Genomic DNA, 23,795 nt, shown 5'->3' on the forward strand with positions numbered 1-23,795 from the left:
TGATCCACCAACTACTTTTACGTGCAATGGAGCTGATTTCACCATTATTTTTTGCTGAAAAAGATTTGGAAGTCCAAAAATTTATTTTTCACATACACGAGGATGTAAATCCATTTTTACTCATAAAAGAAATAATCCATTTTACTTTAATTTTAATCTGCCATTAAACTGTCTTAACACACCATTCTACAAGCCCAAAACAGAAAAGTCAATTGCAATTGAATCAAACTGCCCTACAATAGAAAATTAGGCACACAAGTCCAAGACCCTTTTCTGATTAATAGTGATAACAATGTACAACGACATTCAAGGGTTAGGCAGGAAATTTTTGATGAAACTAAGGTCTTGTTTGGCAAGCAAATTTCTAGTCAAGTTTGTCTGCTATAAGTTTTTTAACAACTTTAGGTACAATAATCTCAAAAACTTTTCATAATTTTAAAACTATATATTTCAAAATATCCAAAAATTTACACACTTAAAAAATTTTTCTACAACCCCTACAGTAAGTTACAGTAAAATTTTAGACAAGCATCCAAAAGACTCACTTGCCAGATGGAGCCTAAGAGATTTCTGTTGTCTGAAATCCTGGTATATCTAAAATAGGAGGGGGCTGCCTTCCAATCCATGCCTTATAAATTAATTCCCTGGTCCTCACGGACAGCACTAATTGGAACGTACCAGCAGACTCACCTACCAAAAAAATTGTAGCAAATTCTGACTAATATTCTAGTAAGTTAAATAATTAGTTCGAGATCAAAGGGCATTTGTGCAGTTAATAACATGTAAAGATTGTCTTCTTGTGCTGCGAGATTCTTTTGATTGTTCTACAACTATATATTCCTATAAATATGGCTCTGTTTACTCGGTCATCATTTTATCACATCAAGATGAGCTACAACAATTCAGCATTTTATTTTGCATGAGGACTAAAGGGCATGATGCATAAGCTGTAAAGTTTAACGAGTTAGTTGATTTTCCCTTCCTCTCGTGACTCAACAGTTTCACTGAATTCAATCAGCCAAGTAGCTAACCCTTTTCTTTACAAATAGTGCTCCTGATTCTTTTTTAATCATGTCTTCTGCGGCTTTATCTTCTTCACCACTCTTGTACCACTCATGGCTTTATGGCGCCTCTGCTTTGTCCTACTCTTCTCCTATTTAGGTAATTTACTGGTTCGACTCTACAGCCGTTTCATGTTTTTGAATTGATGTTTAAAGAAACTCTTTCTCTATCCTGATCCATTTTTTTTTTTTTTTTTTTGGATTTGGTACTCTTCCAGGAGCTGATGCAAAATTATTCACTTTCAGAAATGATTGTGAGGTCACAATATGGCCAGGGATCTTAGCAAATGCAGGAAAACCCCAGCTAGCCAACGGTGGTTTCCGTCTACTACCACATTCTGCTGCAACCATCTTTGCACCAACTGGATGGGCCGGCCGCTTCTGGGCACGCAGCCAATGCACCTTTGACGAAACCGGCAACGGAAAGTGCGCCACCGGTGACTGCGGCGGAGCCTTACGATGTAATGGCGCGGGTGGTGTGCCACCAGCAACGCTTGCTGAGTTCAGCCTTGATAACCCCAAGGATTTCTATGACATTAGCCTTGTGGATGGATTCAACATCCCGATCTCTATAGTCCCTTCTCTGACAAATTGTTCCGGGGCAGAATGTACTGCAGACTTGAACAGGCAATGTCGACCAGAACTGCAAGTTACATCAGATGGGAAGGTGGTTGCATGCAAAAGTGCATGCCTTGCTTTTGGTAAACCTGAATTCTGTTGTGCAGGAAGCTACAGTAACCCAAATACGTGCAAGCCTTCAGTGTATTCTAAAGAGTTCAAAGCTGCCTGCCCAACAGCTTATTCCTATGCTTTTGATGATCCAACCAGTACTTTTACCTGCCAAGGAGCTGATTACTCTATAATTTTCTGCTGATAACAAGGGGAAAGGCGATGGAAATTACTGCAGCAACACTATCACCATTCTGAAAAGAAAGGAAATCATGGTCACAGGTGACTCGAGAAGATTGATAAATTTTATTTACCTTTTCATCCATTAAGTGGGTTTATTTGATGCATGTCGCCCATAATTATTATAGAGGATCAGTAAGTTTCGCACAAAATTTTACCTTAATCATGGCAAGGACAACATGACGATATTTCTTATACTGATTATTTGACGTTTGGTAGTAGTATTACTTGCTCTGAATCAAATTGATTACCAGGATAATTTGTATGTCCAAATTTTTATCGACAAAGACGGTCTGCTTAATTCGTACAAATAAGCACAATCATGAGCATTGATGGAGATTATGTTTTCCCAGAAAAAAAAAATAGAGCCTGCAGTCTTTAGAAAGCACCATATTTGTGAAATGCATTAAACTAGCATACTTATGCCCGACAACAGAGTTTTCAAGTAAGCCCGGAACATACAGGAAGAATGAATGCACAGACTCTGCTAAATAGCTGCTCATACAATCGCCCACCACGAACAGCATTGTCAACATAGGTCACAAGGACGTATTTATTATACAGCAAGCAAAGATGAATGCATTTGTACTTGATTTAAGCTTCAGTTCACTCAAAATAACAAGTGTTGCGCTCTAAATTTGAGGTGAGGACTCTTCTCGGCTTCACTTTTTTGCAAGACCCGAAAGCATCAAGGTTTATTTAGAATATCCGGGCAACACCAACACTATTAGATGACAACGAGTTCTGGAAAATGAGGGGAAAACTGACCTCATATAGGGGGATCTGTAATTCACTCAGCAGCATCTCCTTGGAAGAATTAACTGTTTGAGATTTTTCAAAAAGACGTGCGCTTAATCCTAGCATGCACTACAGAGAGATGTATATGGTGTGTGTTTGTATGTGTCTAGACAGTTAGACGGAATCCTTGCTTCATAGCGTAAAGAGATATATTTCCCATGAAAGGGTTCTCTCATGAAGATCCACAACAGCTGTACTTTGTTCCCCCTGGTACAGGCTCCTGGCTGGGGACAACTATCTTGGTTCCCGTGAGAAGAGCTGATTTTCCTTCTGATTCTGCTTCCTCATTTGCGACAAGAGATTTCTTGCTGACAATTCGATATATCTCTGTTAGAACTGTAATGAATGCAGGTTCGACGTTAGTTGCTTCCAGTGCTGAGGTTTCCATGAAGTATAAGTTTTCCTTCTGGGCAAACTCTTTAGCATCGTCAGTGGATACATCACGAAGACTCTCAAGGTCAGTCTTGTTGCCTACAAGCATGATAACGATATTTTTATCAGCATGGCCCCGCAGTTCCTCTAACCACCTAGCAACATGATCAAATGATTGACGCTTGGTAATGTCGTAAACCAGCATAGCCCCCACTGCACCTCTATAATATGCACTTGTTACTGCACGATATCTGAGGTAACCATAAGGAACAATTGATCAAATTGACTGACTAATCAGATGTAACATAAAATGAGGTGAAAAGAGTATAGGGGTTGGGGAGAAGAAACTGAAGTCCATCAGTTAAGTAGCAAACTTCTACATCTATTTAATGCATTAAGAGATATAAGTCAAAACAGGAATTAAAGAAAAATATAAAAATCTAGTAACAATTTTATATGACTTGACAAATTGGTCCTCAAGAGATCTTGAGTCTGATGTCTCTGGCCGCCAGGGATCTTAGAAAACGGATTCAATCACAAATATCAAAATTTAACAAAACTAACAAAGACATAAAATCATTGAATGTGCACACAGTAGTTTAAATCAAAATATGAAGCCTCAACAGATCCTGCATATTGAACCACTTCTTTTCCATTGCCCAAACTTCCCAACCCCACCATATCCTTGTGCTTATTACCATGAAAGAAGATACTCAACTTTAACAAGGCAAAGCTCAATGGATAGCATTACAGCAAGAAAACAATAAGAGGCACCAATCAACTTTTATTTCCGTACCTCAGCAACAATTATATGTTGCTCAGTTGCTTTGGTGCACTCTCACATACACATACACAAAGGACAAATCTTTTTTAAATTTTGGGCCACTTGGCAAATATAACATCTAATATCAACTTTTCTTCAATATCCAATCCTACAGCAGCTAGCTGCTATCCATTTCAATTTGGAACTTTTAGATAAATCACATAGTTAACAGTTCAATAATTTCTTTCACTTACACTGTGGATACAAAAACTCTTTTGCATCAGAACCTTATCTTGATGTGATAAAATCAGTATATCATGCAGCAACTCCTTTAAGAAGTTAACCATCAAGGTTCAAAGTCAGGTAAATCACAACTTAATAAGATACAATGATGGATACCAGGAGATTTATTTGCAATCATTGCAGAATATTACTGAACTGTGTGAATCCCAAAGACTATGAACTGACATACCATCCCAAAGACTATGAACTGTGTGAATCCAGCAATTTAACAATAAAAGAATAAGGGGTTATTTATCAAAAGTTGATGCGCTTATTAGAAATTAAAAAATATATATTCTTCGTTCTATTGGCGCTCCCAGATATTGTTCCTTCTCTCTGCCGTTCTTTTTTTCCCAAAATCCCTCACACTCCTCACTCTCCTTCTCCCCTTCTCCTGCTCCATCAATTCTCTATGCGTAGAGAAAGAACAAAGTAAAATAATAGCCACAAAAGCAGACCACGTGCCCCACCGCTCCAGCCTCTTTCACTCCTAATAATTCCCTTTCCACCACGGCTGTCAATGGTGAACAACCAGTGCAGAAGAACTCATCGTCATCAGCAGTAGAAGTAAACCTATTAGTACGTCAAAATAAGGATACCAACAAGCAAAAAGTGCAGGGAAAGAATCAAAAGAGGAGGTTGGCAAGTAGTAAAATGATTACAAAACTAGAACTAGTGCTACTAGCAATGGCTCTTGGTGGCTGCGTATCAAAAGTGAATTCGTTGTTTGATTGGAAAAATTGGAGAAGAGACTTGAGGAAAAGGAGAGTGAAGAGTTAAGAAGGGCAGTGGATAATGTTTTGGGTTGCAGGGTGTTGATTTTTTTTTTTTTTTTTTTTTTTTTTTGCGGGGGAGAGGGGGTGGAAGTCATAGAAAAAGAAGTTGAAAGAAGAAGGTCGATCCCTAGAAATCAATTTTAAAGTCTAATTCTCAGAAACAAACTTTAAAGTAGACTTCTCAGAAATCAATTTCGTTATCCTGGGATTACAAATAAAACCAACAACATTTCTTTAATTTGCAATAAGAATATCAATATTTGGATAATAACCCAAATAATAATAATAATCATGATATGTGGTAGATTATTTCCTCACCAAATAAGAAACCTGATCACCGAAAAGGGCATAATCTGTCATATCTTTTAACAGTTTTATTCAAATTCTAGCAGAATTAAGATTCAAAACTCTAGCAGTTTGACCCATGGAATCCATAATTCAGCAGAAGTGAGCTTCACAAGACAGTCGAAGTGTTATTTGAAAATGAACTTCTCTAGATCATCACGTTGAATCAAAAGCAACTTATCCATCACATTCAAAATACAAGCAATCACTCTCCTTAAATAATTATTGCTTAAAGTTCTCAAAGAACTCTTTTAAAAAAGACCAGTTATTGTGATCCAAAAAAAAAAAATTCTTGGCAGACACAAATATCCATGATATGAATTATTAGAATCTACAAACTACCAGATAGCAATCAGTGTTAAATCATTTCAAAAGGCATAAACAACAGGAACTCAGACCCAAATTCATCATTCTAGCATATCATGGTGAAGCCAACTTTCTGCACCATAAGCAGAGCAATTAATTATAGCATGCTATTTACATAGTGGTGGTAAATAATAAGGAAAGAAAGTGATGCTATTGCACTCTCACGATCACATTCTCATGCAGTGTAGCTCCAAATATTCTATCTCACCAAAGAATTTAAGCTCTGGGCAAACATGTTCACCCCATGTCTTAATCACCTCGTCTCTATCTTTGAAGGTGGGGAACCTTCTCTGTTATTTAGTTTGTACAAACAAACAGAGAATCTGACAATGTATACAGAATTGACTCTTTGAATAACTAACAACTATGATAAATAAGCTACATAAACACAGCCCTCCACAGCTCGAATCAAATACCAGCTTTCTCATGATTAATAGTCATTAGTTCAGTTCCAAAATCCCAGGTTCACAACAGAACTACTGACACTCTTTCCACTCCAAAAGGCTCTCCTAACACATACACTACTACTAAATCACGACGGTTAAATTCATGGCATAATGAGCTTCGAAAATCTGACTGCAACCTTCCAACTAATAGTTTCTTTTCTTTTATTTTTTCCCTCATACAACATCGTATTCTTAATTAAACACGAAGCATTTGCTGGAGCTCTATTTGACAGAGTAGGAAAAAGCATGACAGGCTAAAGCAAACTATTAGCTCATCTAAATTACAAATCTAATACTACTGGAATCTCAAACCCGCAACATCACACTCAAATTACTAGTAATCGAAATAGAACGAAATAAAAGAAATACCAGAGAATTACACAAAAATCATTTCAGATCACACAACTAAACCTTCATTCGCAGTTTTCACACACAAGCAACAGCAAACAACTTCACTAAATCTGAAATGAATAACGGCTAATATAAGATATCTACAAGTACCTTTCTTGGCCGGCGGTGTCCCAAATCTGAGCTTTGACGGTTTTGTGATCGATTACGACAGTCCGCGTCTGGAATTCGACCCCGATTGTGGCCTTGGAATCGAGACTAAACTCGTTTCTGGAGAACCGAGCTAGCAGCTGCGACTTGCCGACGGAAGAGTCCCCAATCAGTACTATTTTGAACACATAATCAATTTTCTGATTCAGATTTGCTCCACCACCTCCGCCGTACAAATTCGACATCTTCCTCTTACTCCTGCTCCTGCTCCTGCTCCTGCTCCTCCTTACTCTTGATCAACAAAACTATACCAAATACTGCTAAAAGAAAAGAAGTAAAAAAGGAGGTTTAGGATTCAAGGGAGAGACGACCGGAACAGTTTCGAGAAGGAAACAAATGGGAAATGGAGAAAGCAGAGCAGATGATTATTTTTTATTTATTTTGTGATTAAATCGGGGTTGACTCAGTAGTGAGTAGACGAGTTGAACATGGCTGATGGCTCATCCTTTTTACCTTCTTTTGTTTTTCTTTTGTTGGTAACGAAAACGGCTTTTCTGCGCGCCACCAAGCTGTTTTTTATTTGTCTCCTTTTTTTCCCATTTAATTATATTCTTCTTTTAATTATAATCTTTTCTTTGTTATTTGCAAGGTATACAAATGAACAGTCGACACATGTTGACTCAGTTGATAAGTACAGACCATTTAGATAATATAAATTACTTGTGCTACTTGTGATTTGGAGGATATATTTTAATTCATGGTGATGATCAAAATTAAAACTATACAAGCTTTTTCTACACCATAAAAAAAAAAAAAGAGAGAGAGAGAGAGAGAATGAAGGCCTAGACTTGAATGTTTAATTTGATAGTTTGGTTCACAAATTTGAAAGTGCATTCACTATTGGCTTGCTCGAATTGGAGTGCAATTTCAGTGAGTTTCTTTAGAATACATTCTCGATAACTTGAAGTTTTTACATATATTTTCTAAAGTTTATGTTTATTGAATTGAGACCCTGTTTGTGACTTGAGTTTTTTATCAAGTTTGTCTGCTACTAATTTTTTAACAACTTTAACTACAGTACCCCAAAAAAACTTATCAAAATTTTTAACCTACACACTTCAAAATCTAATACACAAAAAACTTCTTCTTTTCTTCTTCTTTCTCCCCCACCCTGATCCACCACCACCTCCGTCGCCGCTTCCGGCGCCGGCCTTCCTTTTTTTTTTTCCTTTCTCCCTCTCCCTCTCCCCCTCTCCTACCCTCCCCTTCCCCCTTTGACCGATCTGTTGGTGCTCCCCTCTCTTTTCTCTTTTCTTTTTTTTTTCTCTCCCTCCCCCTCTCCCCTCTCCCCCGCCACCCTCCCCTTTCCCCTAGCTGCGATCTGGTCGCGCAATCAGATCGGCTAGTCGCGCGACCAAACCACATCTGCGAGTTGGTCACGCGACCAGATTGGGCAAAGGGAGAGGGGGAAAGGGAGGAGAGTGGGGAAGGGGAGGAGAGGGGGAGAGGGGAGCAGAGAGGGAGAGGGAGAAGAGGGGAAGAGAAAAGGAAAAAAAAAATTTGGACCATGGCTGCTAGTTCTTCAACGTCGGAGGCAAAGGTGGCGGGGGAGGGGGAAGGAAGAAGAAGAAAAAGAAGAGAGGAAAGAAAAGAAAAAGGAAAGGAAGAAAAAGAAAGAGAAAGAGAAAAAGGTAAAAAAGTTTTTAATCTTAAAAAAATTTTCCAAAAACTTCTACAGTAAGTTACAGTAAAGTTTTAGACAAATACCTAAAAAACTCACTTGCCAGACGAGGTCTGAATTTGAGTCAAATTTAAAAAGTTTAACGTCAAAACTAGTTCATGTGCGAGTGATTGGATTATTTGGCCAACCAAAAGTAAACAACACTTACTTAGTCAAGTTTATTTTATATATTAAATGGTTTGAATCCTATTTAGTGTTTTTCCCATGGTTCTTAACTGTTTCTGATTGTATAAAAGTTGATTTTAAAATATTAGAATCAAAAGGCACCAAAATAGAATCTTCAGATTTTTTTTTAAATTAAAAAAAACCTAAATCAAGATATGACAAATAATTTAGAACATAATAAAATAATTTTTTTTTTAAAAAAATCAGAATCTAAAATCACATATTTTAAAAATCAATTGAGGACAAGACCATATGAAGCCAAGCAATTCCATGAATATTCAAAAAAGGATTTTGTACACCCCACTTGAGCTTGTCCACTTGATGACAATTCTCCATCATTCTGAACAAATTAAAGTTGTGATAATTCGATTCCAGGTCGGTAGGGCTTAACAGTGTTGATATTTAAAATTTTATGAATGCTTATAAGAAATAGTTCTGCTGCATAATGATGGTAATTCAAAATAAAGCACGAAGATATCCTTGAAAAATGCACGAAGATATGATGATAAAGTTGTGTCTTTGATGTTGACTTAGAAAAAAAGTGTTGAACGAAAAAGACTAGCTAGGTACCCATTTTATTTTCAAAACTCGTATTGAACTCATGTTGTATTTACAATTTTTTTTTTCTGTCTAATGTACTTTACAAAATTTCTTCAGCTTTTCTCCCTATTTATTTATGAAGCTAACAAAAAGATAATAATTAATTGATGTCATATATCGAAAACTCGAATAAAAGAAAGTAATGCTAGTATGAGAAACATATCAACCTCACGGCATATACTGAAAACACGAATTAAAGAAACTAATGCTGGTAAAAGAGAACATATCAAAATCAATAATGTAAACAATTTGTGCTCTAGTTTATTTATTTTTTTTTTTTTGAGGTGGATTTGCAGCTAAAACGGACACAAGTCCACAACAACTATGACAAAAAGGAATATAAAAAATAAATAAATAGTCTCCTGGCTTTGAATCCGTTTGTTTCAGGTGAAAATGTTTTCCTAATTTCCCGTGTTTGGTTGCACAAAAGTTACTGAAAACATTTTCCTATGTAAAATATTTTCACTCATCTTATGGAAAACAACTTTCCTTCCAAACTTACTGAAGTTGTTTTCCGAAATGCATGCATCCCGCCTGTAGTATGTTCCAAACTTACTGAAAACATCTTGTAGTATGTTCTTTTTTTTTTTTTAGTATAAATAAGAGGACTCGAACTCATGATTTCTTCTTTACACTCCCTCCCCCGTACCACCCAACCCAACCCAACCCTCCCCCTAGTATATCCAAAAAAAAAAAAAAAAACCTCATTCTGCTCATCCTATGCTAGTAATTAATTATGTATAATAGGGACATTCTTTTCTAGAGAAACTTTCAGCAGTAAGAGTGCAAGATATATGTCACAATAAGCATTGCATGTGATTGATATTTGACACTAAATGGCCAGCAATTTGTTTATTGCTTAAGGAGATATTTTTTATTCATATATACATTTCTCCAAGATTTTTTAAAGTTAAACAATGAGATAAATTTTCTTATTTTGCATGGGAAGAAGTATGTAGTTATAATATGTAGAAAGTAAAGATAGAGATAAAAGTGAAAATATTTCAAAAGTTAAACAATGAGATAAATTTTCTTATTTTGCATGGGAAGAAGTATGTAGTTATAATATGTAGAAAGTAAAGATAGAGATAAAAGTGAAAATATTTCAAAAGTTAAACAAACACCAGAAAAATGAAGTAAGAAAATATTTTCAATAAGCTAACCAAACACCTGAAAATGATGAAAGGGAAATGATTTTCATGGAAAATTACTTCCACGGAAAATATTTTCCCAAGAAAAATATTTTACTTCCAACCAAACAGACCCGTAGAGTAGGGCTAATTCCCAATGCGGTGGGATTAGTATCTTTATATTAGCCCTATACGAGTAGAGTTTTGTAAACTTGGCCTTTAAATTATAATGTTGTGTTAATTACATGTTGGGAAAGAGTTTGAGTCTTTAGCATTTTCAATATTCATTTCAATTTTTTTTATATAACACAAGAAATTTTATTAGTGACTAGACTGCAATCAGCTTGCATAAGATGATTAACAAAATAAAGTAGATGGATAGTAACGGGGTGATTTTCGGGCGCGGCTGTCCCGTTCTACAAAAGTTCTCTCCCACCACAAGTCAAATTCAAGTCGAGCTCGAATTTTAAAAAATAAAAAAAATTTATTAAAAATTTTTTGTTAATAAATAATAATTTTTATTAATAAATAATAAAATATTATGATTATATATATAATTTTACTATTAAAATAAAAAATATGTAAAATTGAGTCGGCTCACGAGTTAACGAGTTAAGAATTTTTGAACTCGAACTTGACTCAAATTCAATGTTAACCAAACTTGAGTCAAACTTTGAATCGAGTTATTTGCGATCAACTCGAAGCTGCTTGACTGCCGTGCAACCTTAAGAGTGACTAGATAAATTTGATTTTTTCTTATAAGAGGGAGCTATCTTTGTAGTTTTTAGTTTTCCTTTTTTCAATCAAGTCTTTTATAGGGTTCTTTTAATGAAAAATTCTTCTCTCCTAAGATCTCATAGTAAGAGTTTCTTCCATCGTAGATTGTTCTAATAAGAGCTTTATTCTCTCATAGAGTTTTTTTCTTGTGAGAGTTCTTTAATTTTTTTGTCATTTTATGTTAAATATTAGATTTTGTAGATTTAGTTTCTTATATCTATAATTTCTTCATTTATCATTATCAGATTTAAATTTCTTATTTAAAATTGAACTAGTTTTTATTAGATCTGTCTATTGGGAGACATGCACATATCTATTGAATTACAATGATTGATGGAAGATATGTTAGAGTATCAATATATTACGTTTATTTGTAATGATTTTTCAAATTTGTTTATTTCAGATCTTTATGTATTTGTATCATATTTGACTTCATTTATCTTCTATCACAAGTGTAGGTTATTTGAGTGAAATGATCTTCCTATCAGAAAAAGGTCGCAGCATTGGAATAATTCGAATATCTAAGTGGGAAACTATTTTAATTAATCTATAGATTGTAATCTCAAAATTTTAAGGGCCAGTCTAACAAAATTGATTTATGAGAGCTCTTTAGGTTGGATCAGCCGTCTGAAGTGAGCTGTGTGAACAAGACTTGGCATGGTATTGGCAGGAGCCGGGAGCCCAAGTCCCATGACTATCCAATTGAGAGAAAAGAAATAGGCCCATCCCCGAACCCGGAAAATTGCACCTTGATGGGTTAAAAAATGCTCTTACGATGTCCCTTCCACCGAAAATCTAAATACGAAACATTTTGCAAGATGAATAACTCCATGTTTATATGCTTAATAATATGAAGAACTATTCTAAAGTGGAGAACCATTCTAAATCAAGGGATAAGCGTATATAGCAAGGCTAAACTAGGAGGCATAAACCGCGCGGTGCGCGGTGGTATAGAAAGAGAAGATGCCCAGGCAAGTATATGATGTGGAAGGAAAGTAATGGAGGAGGATATATTAGCTTAGGTTAATGGGGGTTTTTTTTTAATGGTTTTTGTTATTTTTTTTGGTATATGGGGTTTCTTTAATGGTTTTTTGTTTTTTTTTTTGGTATATGGGTTAAATAAGAGCAAAAAAATAAGCAGTAATAAACTGGAGCTTTAGGAAGATTGGAGCCGAATAGAACAAGATTTATAATGGAAACAATTTCCGTAGAAAGAAAGCTCTATAAAATAGAGCAAGACACAGAACTACAATTTATTCTCAAAGACTATCGCAGCACTTAGTAACCCAACACGGACTAAGTTAGATGAACAGTGAAATTAAAATGCCACGGATATAGTTTTTCAATGCCTTTTTTGTTGAATATGATAACAGCAAAAGAGGTGGCCGACTGTGGAATAAAAAGCAATATGTCTCCAGGGCAAAGAGCATGATCGACTGCGAAAGTGGCCCAATTTTTGTCGAGGGATCTCTGCTTCATGCCAATGCAATACGTTTTATAGCCGCTTGTAAGAATTACTGTTGGTGTTGTGTTTTCATGTAGCCGAAGGTCAGCAAATTGTGGAAGGGCCTATTTTAGGGGAAAAAAACATTTGTTAGATCAGCTAAGAATGCAGGTGTAAATAAATAGTATAAAGGAAAGTATTTACCAAGCTGTGCTTAGAACGGTTTGTATAAAACTGGTAGAAAGAAACAAAGGATGTCCAATCGTGCTGCAGAAACTGATTTATGGAGGAGGTGATAGTACATGAATCGGGCTGGTGTCTCAACAAGGAACCAGATGCTTCAACATTAGATGTAATGTTTGAAAGCATAGGCAGAGGAAGTGTCCATGGCATGAGAATATGTGACTGGGAAGTGCAGAAAGCCATGGAATCATAGGATAATTTTCCCTTGATTCTAAAGAAGACCATGTCATTCTTGTGGAGTAAATTCTTTGAACAGTACAGTTCCCAACCTTCTTCAAAGTATCCATCCTTAATTTTAATATTCCAGCAGCGTATGCCATGATACACTTTAATTGTTATGTCATCTTGGAATCCAATTGAATCAAAAAGATCAGCAGAGATTTTCTATAGAAGGGGAAACAAACAGAGTTAAATCTATTATGTGAGAAACGAATAGTTGGAAAACAGGTTTATTCTTATTTACCAACCTGTTTGGTCCTATTTGAGCAGAAAAAAACAAAGCACCATGGTCGTCCGACTGGTATGCTTTCAAGGGAAGCGATGGTTGTATCTATAGACAAGGTTATAGTATGAGAAACGAAAGACACTTCAAGCAATAAATATAAAAGATGCAAGATATGAGTATACCAGTGGCTGTAAAAGCTTCAGGTGGAAGATTGATTATGTTCTGCAGCCACTGAGTAATCGAGTTAAACGAATATAAAGATGGTTCTCCTGTATAGCTTAGCACCTGCGGATAAGCCGCAAGGAATTTTTTTTTTATATAACACATGTTCTGTTCCCCAGGATTTTCAACCATTGTTGCAGCATGGATTGTTGCTTTGCTGAAAGTACAGAGAAAGAACCTGGTTTTGCTGTCGTGGGGAATGGCAACCCATTTCCTGAAAGGATTTTTTTGTGTGGTCATTGGCACGTTGGGAAGCACAATAAGAAGAAAGTGAGTAGGGAAAATGCTAAGGGGCGATATACAATAAAAGCTGCAGCAATGTTAGAGAAGTCTGAGTTTGTAAAGTGCAGCTGGCCAGGCATTTGTATGTCCTTATATGCTAGGGGAGCTTTTTGGATTTAATTATAGAATAGTTAAAAGGGAGTAAATACGGTAGGTAGATGAAAGCACTTAGGAATAAATTTTCAGAGATGTAATGAATGGCCGTGGCTAAAATGGTAGCATTTGTGTCCATCTTTATGGTGTTAGACCTTTAACCTAACTGGAAATGGCTCGGGTATAGTTATTGAAGCGAAAATCTGCCAAAACCAAACAGAACAAAGCTGGAAACTCCAAGAGTAGAGAAACATTAATTGCGCAAATGGTTATATCTATCAAGGTAGGAAAGAACCAAGCACGTTCCTGATGAAATTAATGGACATCTGCGCTGCTACACTGCAATGGAGTAAAAGGCAACTGTAGTTTTACCCTGGTTGCACAAAATCTTGGAAACAATAAATAGTTTACGGCCATCCAGAATGTATTGAGAAAAGAAAAGGTAACGAAACTTCTATAGCTTGGCAACAAAAGCTAGCAGCTTGTAAAAGATTGTTAAAAGTGCTTAGGACGATGAGATTAATAACATAAGTAGCTTCATGAGCAAACAGTGACTTGCTTAGCAACTGTTGCCATCTGACAACTATTTGTTGCGCTGCTTCTTTGAAGTGGCTTCCTCAGATTCATCAAAACTACTTCGAAGACAGCGGCGTGTTTTAGATGGCAATTCTTCTTTCTCTGAAAAAAAATAATAATTTGACAGTCAAAATAATATTTTAAGAAAGCTAGTATGAACAAGAGTTCAAACTACATACCTGGAGGTAAAGCAACAGAAGAAGTAGCCTGATCATTACTATTCTGAAGGTAGCTCTCCTTGTCTGCAAAAGGAAAATATAAGGCCAGTGAAATTAGTTATTACATACATGGAAACAGCTATAGCAAAAGCATCACATCTACATCAAAAAACTTAGAGCTTCAAGAAGCGCACCAGTCCCAGATTTCGAACCAACATGCATCTGATTCTCAGCAGAGGCAGTCTCAGCATTTTCTTCAAAATAATATACAACAGTGTAGTTCTGATATGATCCATCATTTCTTGTGCTTCCTGGTTTAAGTTGTACTATGAACATTTTATTCTTCAAGGCTTCATGGGTCCTAGCTAAAGGCAGGTCTTCATTCTATTAAGGAGGAAACAAACTGCAGGAATTAGAGCAAAGATATGGCATGGTCTGATATACATATATTGTCTATTTTTTACGTATATAAGGCCTGAAATTAAACAAGGGAAAAAAACTGCTCATTTAAACCTTGTTGAAGGAATCTATTGCTTGTAAAGCAGTAAATCCAAGCAATGCCTCGGCTTGTTCACCAAAAACTGATGCTGTAAGCGTGTCAGTTTCATCAGTAAGGTCAATATCAAAGCGGCATCTGCAATAGTTACATGTGAAAAAAAGATAAATATTTATGCAAGACATTCAGCAGGGTTGGAGAAATTCAGAAACTGCTGTAAATATCTTTCCTTGGCTGAGCAGATTGCTTTTCATTGCAATGGTTGCAAGTATAAGTGCATCCATAGTCAGCTGAAGTTATGCGACGGCACTTTACACATGCCATATACCAATACTTTTGCAGTATGTGTTCAAAAGAGAACATGCACTTGACCCACGAAACCTTTGAGGATAAGAATAGTGTTATCTGATTTATAGCAGGCGGTAGAATGAAATGGAAAGTTACTCAATAAAAGACAACTGCAGCTCACCTTTTCAGTTGGCAAAACATCTCGTATAGCAGTTAGTTTTTGTTGAGGGCCGTAGAACATTTTAGGAGATTGGTTACTATACGGCTTATCACGGCGGAGAGCAAGTAATTCCTTGTCATTCCTTGATGCCCTATGCATATATAATAACAGAGAGCAGAGCAGATAAATAATCAGTGGAATCGAAAACGTAAATGTACTTTTTTTTTACGCTAATGATTACCAATTTTTTAGGCTTCTAGCATCTCCAACAGGTGGATCAACAACAATTACTGAGTCATTTCTTGTTGACAGTGCTATTCCTGTTAGAACAATTACAACAAGGTGAGTTTAATTAGTAAAACAATACTATCTGAGCATGAACAAAACGGATCAAAGATTCTATATACCATTGTACGTGACAACTTTAAGTCTACGGCATATAACAACTGGATGCCTGTTGCGGTGGTCTGTAAGTAGCTTCCCTTCATTCTCGACAAATGCATTCCACAAAGATAGCACAGTAGGGACCATCCTAACATGTAAAGCAACAGGAAGAATATTTTTTTAGATAAGACTCATAAACAATTTTGTATTGAGACTGAAAGATTCTGAAGCAAAGACAAAATGATATACTCTTCATTCACAATAAGAAATCTCTGGACAAATGACTCCTGCGAATCATTTTTAATTGGAACAACAGGCATTGCGTCAACAACTACGGCCATAATATCTGATAAACGATGTAAAGAAGTAATTAGTTAGGTTTTCAATCAAAGTTCTGGGATTGACTACAAAAGAACTGATCAGAAGCAGAACGCATACTGACCAACAGTTTGAGACTTTGAATCAGCATAACTGGCTAAGTCTTTAAAGCTTATAGGAGCGAACTCGGACGGCAAAACAATGCTCCCCTGTTCATTAAGCTCCTCAACAACAGTTTGTGTGCTTATCACCCACTGCATCGTAAGGCCATTAGTTTGATACCGCTCCTCAATTTCTCTGACATCAGCATTTGATATCAGATACTTCTTAAAAACATGGAGTTTTGTTCCCATCTTTTCAATAGCAGCATTAAACATAATTCCCTCAACTCTGGATCCCTGGTATTACATTCAAAAGAATATGTTAACTCTGTATACTATTTTAGTTAAGCAAAAATATAGACCAATCAATTCATCACAAAGTGTGGTTCATACCTGTTCATCAGCAAAAACAAATTTCTGGTATCTTGTGGGAGACTTTTGTGAAGAAGCAACGTGCATCTTTTCCTGAACAGTAACGTGGGCTGACCATCCTCTCATTCTTGGTCTGATATCAGCAATGCAGAGCAGATTCACCATTCTACTAAAAAAGAAAAGTTTTAAGTAAGTATAACTGATGAACCTGTAGTATTGGGACAATTGCCTCGGGTTTCCTTTGAACTGGCATTCTTAACTACAGCAACAACTCCTCCTATTAGCTAAGAAAACATTACAATCAAATGCTTAAAGATACAACTTTTTTATGCTTAAAACAAAGCAGGACAATCCACTATACTGCTGATTAATAAAATCCCACATTGCAAATTAAGATTTACTTCAAGGTCAAAGAACAGTTGCATACAAAACTTAACTATTTAAATGATGAGGAAAGTACAATCCAAAAATAGAGCATTTAAGGGAGTAAATTGACAAATGGGAAAAACAAACCAGAAATAAAAGCTACTGCTTAGCTAACGTAAGAACTTCATCAAAGACCACATTTCTAGTTTTGCATTCAGTGACTGTGTCACGATATGTTGCTGGCACTATTAGGACTTTAACTGCAGATGAACTTTTTGCACGGGAAAGGGCAACGTATAGCTGGCCATGAGAAAAAACAGGTTCACGCAAGTAAATCCCTACATCATCCAAAGTCTGTCCTTGAGACTTGTTTATCGTCATGGCAAAACACAATTTGATAGGAAACTGAGTTCTTTTAAAGGGTATGCCATTCTTTTCGCCGTCGGAAGTTTGGAGAGGAATCTTTGGCAAGAAGACTTTTTTACCGCAGTACTGACCCACTGCAATCTCTGCACAAATAGTGTTGTGCCGGAGCTCTCGGCATATAAGCCTGGTGCCATTACAAAGGCCTTCCATTGGGTTTAAGTTTCTGAGAAGAATAACTGGACAGTTCTCCTTTAAGATCAGCTTATGAGGGGGTAACCCCTTTGGACTTAAAGAATTGAGAAAGTCTTCATAGTCGCCTTGATCTTTCTCATTTAAAGTTCTATCAGAACTTATATAAACATGCGGATCTTTAGGAAACCTATCAATAATGATCTGGTTAACATCATCAACAGCATTGTTTGTTGGTGATAGAATACACCGATTAATCATCTGATATGGATCTGAAGCATAGATGTTTAGATCACCAAAAACAGATTCTATTAACCTGGTGATTAAAACACAAAGTCAGAACAAAATACCGAGGGTCAACTAAAAGTAACCTATCACATAAATAAATGATATAGTAACACTATACAGAAGAAATATAGTCACCTGTTAAGAGAAGCTTCCTTTCCATCATAAGGGATGATCATATCCTTACATAAAGATATTTTGCCGTCTTTGTCTTCTGGTTCACGGCCCTCGCCTATCCGTAGCAAGAATTCAGAGAAAGCACGATCCATAACAGCCCTCATATTTTCAGTTAAAGTAATTTTCTGCAAAGCACTCCAGAGAGGGGAGTTAACAAAACTTGACTGAACCAAAACATCTCTAGTTGCATCTCGAATCACAGGTAGGGTCTGCCGGAAATCACCTCCGAAAACCACTACCTTGCCACCAAAAGGATCATCGCTTTCCATTATATCTCTAAGAAGCATATCAAATGCTTCGATTGTTTCCTTCTTAGCCATTGAAGCTTCATCCCACAATATAAGTTTGGCCTCTATAAGCAACTTAGCAATAGAGCTTTGCTTACTAACTTGGCAAGCCTTAGTTTTAGATATGTCAAGAGGGATCTTAAAGCGCGAATGCGCAGTCCTCCCACCAGGAAGAATGGAGGCAGCAACACCGGACGATGCTACAGCAATGGCTATATAGCCTTGAGAACGCAGTGTAGCAAGGAGTGATCGATAAAGAAAAGTTTTCCCCGTTCCACCAGGGCCGTCGATGAAAAAACTTTGGGCTTTGGTCGAGAAAACTTGTGCCATGATAGAGTCATAGGCACATTTCTGACCTGCATTAAATTTTGAAGACATTAGCAAATCCTCCTCTGCGAACTGAACACTTCTCTCAGCTTCAATTTCCTTTGTAATCCGCTGATCCAATGTAACACCAAGATAATCAGAAACCAAGTGAAAATCATTTACACTTTTACCCATTTGTTCCAAAAATTTGCTGAGCTCCTGAAGAACCAACATTCTGATGTATTCAGAAGAATATCCAGTGAGTGAACTATGTTTTTGATAATCCCTTGATAGTTCAGTTTCATACTTTTCCCACAGGTGTTTGGGGTTTGATGGGGAGCAGAAAGCTAGCATCACAGCAAATAAGCTTCTGAGCGAAGAAGGCATCTGGAAAGTAGCAGCCTCATCAAGGGTGTCTTCGATATACGTATCTGATTGTAACAATCCCATTTGGAAAGCAGCTTCTCTGTAGGAATTCATACGTATGCCATTTACAGTCAACAAGTGGTCAAATGAAGCAGGTGCACAGACACAAGACAAAAGCAACCTCAAGAAATATCTTTCTCCTTCTGCTGGGCTAACAGTCACCAATCGGCCAACAACTTTTCGCCGTTTTCTTTGAGACCAACGCTTCTTGGCTGGCTTCCATACAAAAAACTCAGGAAATTGTTTGTAAAGCAGCTTGAGCTCCTGAGCATACTTATTTGTTTGATTCATATAAAAGAACTCAGTCAGCATTGTCTTTGAGAAGTCAACATCAGCAACCAAATCAGCAAGATTAGTTTTTCTGTGAAAAGAAACCATTTGCTCTCCAGGCAGATGGACCTGTAATGCGTAGACGCTCGGGGTCATTTCATTTAAACCAAACCGAAATATGCGCCAAAAAGCTTCTGCAGCAGCGACCCATCGCCCAGACTGGAAGTCGGAAATCTCATCAACATCTTCAAAGGTTTTGTCAGAGTGGATATAAAAGCTCACACGATCATGTCCTTTATAAACATATTTGTACAGATACTTAACTAACTTAACAGTGGAACAGATTTCCACATTCAAGTGGCAGTCAAACAATGCTAGAAGGTATGGATTATATGGAACAACCCATCTGTTATCTAACAAATGATCCCTTACTCTTACACAGCGACCATCCATCCTTCTCCTATAATGAGGATAACCATCCTCTGTATAAGTTGTGTAGTCAGTGAAGCTCTTTGGATAATGGTTCTTGCACACTCCATCTTTCATACAAACATTATCTTTTTTTAACGAACCACATGGACCATGCAACATGTGTTTCATAACCAGAAAGTGCAAATGAGGTTGCTTCGCAGGATCAGGTATTTCAGCCGAAACTATCATGTCATAAGCTTCAGGATTGAGGGGCTTATATTCTGGTTTCAAAATGATCAACATATGAGCATGAGGAAGTCCTCTCTTTTGAAACTCAATCACATACACACAAGCAGCAACTTCACCAAATATTTTCTTTTTTGTGATTTCAGCCTTTAATAATTCCAACTTTGCTCTAAACACTCTTGAAACTAAATCAGGTCTATCCTGAGCTTCTTCTCCGTATTTGAGGTTGTCCTGTATTTCCTTCCACATCCTATTACAAGTCATGGTAATGAATATGTCAGGTTTACCGTACCTCTGGACCAAAGACATAGCATCTATATACCTCCGTCTCATGTCCCTTGGACCACCAATAAAGGAAGATGGAAGGTAAACTCTTCGGCCAACCTTACTACCTTCGGTCTGACCAGAAGAGATGCTATCTGTTACACCTTTAAGAATTTCAGTTCTAATTTCTTTTTGTTTTTTCCTATGGAATTCAAGCCTAGAGGTCTCTATCTTAACATAAATATCAACGGCGAACTGCTGCAAGAGTCTCCCTGTGTGCAAGAGCATTGACCTATCATTGTCTCTAATCTGCAATTTGTAGCAATAATATTCTCGAGCAGAAACAGTGTCACGTTTCTTTTTTCCCTCCTCAGCAGCTAAAAAATGAAAAACAAAAGATAAGAAATTTAATATTTTTAAAAACCAATTAACCATTGAAGAAATTATATATTGGTAGGACAAGTTTAAAAGACTTTTAAACAAGACATGAGGACAAACATAAAAGAGTAAATAACAGGCAGCAAAAATGGCAATAAAAAAAATAAGCAGAATTAAGTAAAATTCTTCCCTTGAGGGGAAAACTGAATGTAGGACAGCAAACGAAGAATGATCTTCAGAAATAAAGATACCTTCATTTTCCCTTTGAATAAGACCAATAGCTGTTCCTATTTGAGCGGCATCAACAAGACCACCATCATCAGTTTCCTTCCTCTTTCTTTTATCAGTAGTGGTGTTTCTTGGAATACCATAGTGCCAGCCAGCTTCACCTCGAGGAAACAATAGCGGATATTGCAGAGAATCGTAGCACGCAAAATAGTGCTGAATTCTATGGCTTGTATTTGCATGAGTATAAACTTGTATGTGGGCGCCCTTGTCTAAGGCTTCATTGTCAGTCTCTGTCCATATTGCAGCAACTTCTGAAGACGTTGGCATGTTATATAAACGCTGATCAAGCCCTGGATTGGAATTAAGAAATATACTATGGTCATCCAGATTAGGAAGTTCTCTTAGCGACTTGAAAACCTTGGTATAAGGATTCTGTTCAAGAATACCCATTAGGAGTTTAAGAGTGCTGTCACGTAATCTTGGAGAAGCATCAAGTCTCTTCGACAGTTCCTCCTCTTGATCATAGAAGTATAGCTGGATACCAGTAGGAGGATGGCCATTTGGCTTCAGACTATTCAGAAGGTGATAAATTTGGCCTTGTACACGAAAAGTGTAAACTCCCTTAGTATTCTTGGTCAGATCCTTATCATATTTTGCAGCAAAAGTGCTAAAGGCAAGATTATTATTGTATGTGCGGACATTCTTCCGGAAATGAACGCAGTCCTCATCTGTACCAGAATAGAGCCGGAAGAGGTCGTAAGGCATCACAGGATGAACAACCGAAACCTCACCACCTGAACAGCAAAAATTCGGAGGTTCCAAATGGAATCGCTTAGCACTGCAGTGTTGACACATTGGCGCATCAGGGAGGACCAATGTTTCAGTTGGAATCTGTTTCAAGCGAGAAAAACTGCCTTTTTTGGTCCTTTGTCGCTTACCTAACAACACACAAAACCATATACTAATCAAATTCAAGGGGGGGGGAAGGAAAAATAATGTGACCTGTAGCACTTGAAGGCACAGTTAGAGTAAAATATATACTAAAACTAACCGCTATTTTGGAGTTGTGTGCTAACAAGAATCTGTTGGATGCCGTTTTGTTTAGAGGAATCAGATGGTTCAACATTGATGATACAAGTTCCTTCTCCAACCAGGGAGTCAGTATACGCTGGCACAGCAAGTTCATAAGAAAAACTCATAAGAACTGAAAACATTTATAAAAGAGCCATTCAGATAAATAAGCAAACGTTTGTTAAGAAACAGAGTTTAAACTGAGTATCGCACCTTCAGGCACACAAGACTGCCCAGGAGTAGTAGCTAAAGAAGAGGGCAAAGCAGATGAAGGCAAAGCAGATGATGATGACTGGAGTTTTGTGGATATGCTATCAAACAAATCAGCTAATTCATTATTGTCAGGAATAGGGTTTGGTGCAGAGCTGCACGTCTCAGGTGCAGAAGCATTCAGAATTTGCTCTGGGGGAGGCTTCTTGGCAAAGGCCCTATAGTTTTTCTGACAATGTTTAACTCTGGGGACATTGCACACAGGAGTAGAAGCCGTGGGTGGAGCAACGTGCTCTGTTTTTTTCGCAGCATATAACTCCCTCCTGTGCTGGCGAATTTTATTTTTTTGCTCTTCTGGCATAGCTGAATAGCTAGATTGCTCAGCAGTATGCATGTTACCTGCCTTTTTCCTAGCATACCGCTCCCGTCTTCGCTGCAATAACTCATCCTTTTTCTCTTTTGGCATATTAGCATAATGTATACGTCTAACGGTATTGCGGTCCATGTAGAAACTTACTATAGTATTTCATACAGCGAGGCAAAAGATCAGAGGGTAGCTATTTTTTGAGTTTATGAGAGAAACACGCTGCAACATTGCATATATTAAGATAAAAGATAAACAGCTAGCTATTTTGAGCCGAACATCTAGCAAGTAAATGCATAAACATAAGCATATAAATGCACAAACAGAAACATCTCCACCTAAACAGAACAAGTAAAAAGGCAACTGGACAGGTAACACTCAGAATAACACACCATCAGTTGAGCCTAAGGCATGGAAAGAGAGGAATGAACTAATGAACCTAGTCAGAAAAAAGCATATGCAGAATAAGGTAAGTAAGCACATTTCTACTGAACAATACCTGAAGGCCTTCAAGGGATCGAAAAAGAGCCAGAGAATGATAAAAGGCAAGTCACAGTAGAGCCTCAAGAATACTTGAGCTATCAGGAGCTCTCTGACGGGGGAAAAAGAGAAGAGAAGGCTAGTGAGAACAGAAAAACAGAAGCTGGAAAGTGAGTAACTTCATGCCTAGAAATATACACACACATTAGGAACATTATTATGGCCAAGTAAAACAAGGAAATAGACTAATTAACTATTCAATGGCTTAGTAAAAAAAAAAAGAAAAAGTCTTAACAAAAACGGTAAAAAAACAAAAACAGTAATAGCAGAAATATTTTCATTCATAATGACCTAAGAAAAAGGCTTTTTATGCCAGCTCTCATAACCAACAAATAGATTGCTTAACAATACAATGGCTTAGGGGGGGAAAAAAAACCTCAGCTATGGTGTGTAAAAAAACTCAAAAAAGAACAACGCATGTAGAGGTAGGTATGCAACACAATGAAAGAACAAAGATTAGGGGCTCATTGTTAGAGTAGCAGGCCATAGAGCAACCTAAGGAAAATATGGAAACACACGGAACAGGTAAAACAGGAAACAGAGTACGTGCAACAGCTCCAATATGTTCATGCATATACCAGAGATATGTTCATGCATATTTTCAATAGAGAATGAAGAGAGGCATACCAGTATCCTAGGGAGGATAAATATATCCCTGAGGCAAAAGAAAAGAGATGAATGTGCAAGACTCTAGTTAGCATCAGCAGGTAACTACCAGTAGCAGCAGAGATATTTTCATTCATATGCAATAGAAAATGAATAGGGACATACCAGTATTATAGAGAAGATAAGTATATTCC

General features: G+C 37.1%; 4 protein-coding genes across 5 annotated transcripts; 1 reads left to right on the forward strand and 3 right to left on the reverse strand.

The window, feature by feature from the left end:
• Positions 1-906: 906 nt before the first annotated feature.
• On the forward strand, positions 907-2,024 carry LOC113732215 (pathogenesis-related thaumatin-like protein 3.5). Its single transcript, XM_027257873.2, has 2 exons — positions 907-1,161; positions 1,280-2,024. The coding sequence occupies exons 1-2, from the start codon at positions 1,116-1,118 to the stop codon at positions 1,933-1,935; spliced, it is 702 nt and encodes a 233-aa protein (XP_027113674.2). The 5' UTR covers positions 907-1,115; the 3' UTR covers positions 1,936-2,024.
• LOC113732216 (ras-related protein RGP1-like) lies at positions 1,284-7,170 on the reverse strand. Of its 2 annotated transcripts, XR_011840583.1 has the most exons (3): positions 6,620-7,170; positions 2,739-3,391; positions 1,284-1,898 (listed from the first exon to the last, which is right to left on the reverse strand). XR_011840583.1 is itself a non-coding variant. In XM_027257874.2 (2 exons), the coding sequence occupies exons 1-2, from the start codon at positions 6,859-6,861 to the stop codon at positions 2,941-2,943; spliced, it is 693 nt and encodes a 230-aa protein (XP_027113675.1). In that variant the 5' UTR covers positions 6,862-7,170; the 3' UTR covers positions 2,348-2,940. The 2 variants fall into 2 exon arrangements, 1 of the variants encoding a protein (XP_027113675.1); XM_027257874.2 differs by lacking the exon at positions 1,284-1,898 and having other exon boundaries at positions 2,348-3,391.
• A 7,171-nt stretch (positions 7,171-14,341) lies between these two features.
• Positions 14,342-16,776, reverse strand: LOC140036181 (replication protein A 70 kDa DNA-binding subunit B-like). The gene is made up of 11 exons (XM_072077485.1): positions 16,633-16,776; positions 16,263-16,536; positions 16,070-16,166; positions 15,844-15,968; positions 15,678-15,756; positions 15,458-15,587; positions 15,356-15,369; positions 15,006-15,126; positions 14,687-14,876; positions 14,514-14,576; positions 14,342-14,436 (listed from the first exon to the last, which is right to left on the reverse strand). Exons 1-11 carry the CDS (start codon positions 16,774-16,776, stop codon positions 14,342-14,344), a joined length of 1,332 nt encoding a protein of 443 aa, XP_071933586.1.
• A 360-nt stretch (positions 16,777-17,136) lies between these two features.
• LOC140036182 (uncharacterized) lies at positions 17,137-22,596 on the reverse strand. Its single transcript, XM_072077486.1, has 5 exons — positions 22,095-22,596; positions 21,862-21,978; positions 20,834-21,748; positions 17,956-20,581; positions 17,137-17,848 (listed from the first exon to the last, which is right to left on the reverse strand). Exons 1-5 carry the CDS (start codon positions 22,594-22,596, stop codon positions 17,137-17,139), a joined length of 4,872 nt encoding a protein of 1,623 aa, XP_071933587.1.
• Positions 22,597-23,795: the final 1,199 nt, after the last annotated feature.

Source organism: Coffea arabica, chromosome 2e, assembly GCF_036785885.1.
Source record: "Coffea arabica cultivar ET-39 chromosome 2e, Coffea Arabica ET-39 HiFi, whole genome shotgun sequence".
Lineage (NCBI taxonomy): Eukaryota > Viridiplantae > Streptophyta > Magnoliopsida > Gentianales > Rubiaceae > Coffea > Coffea arabica.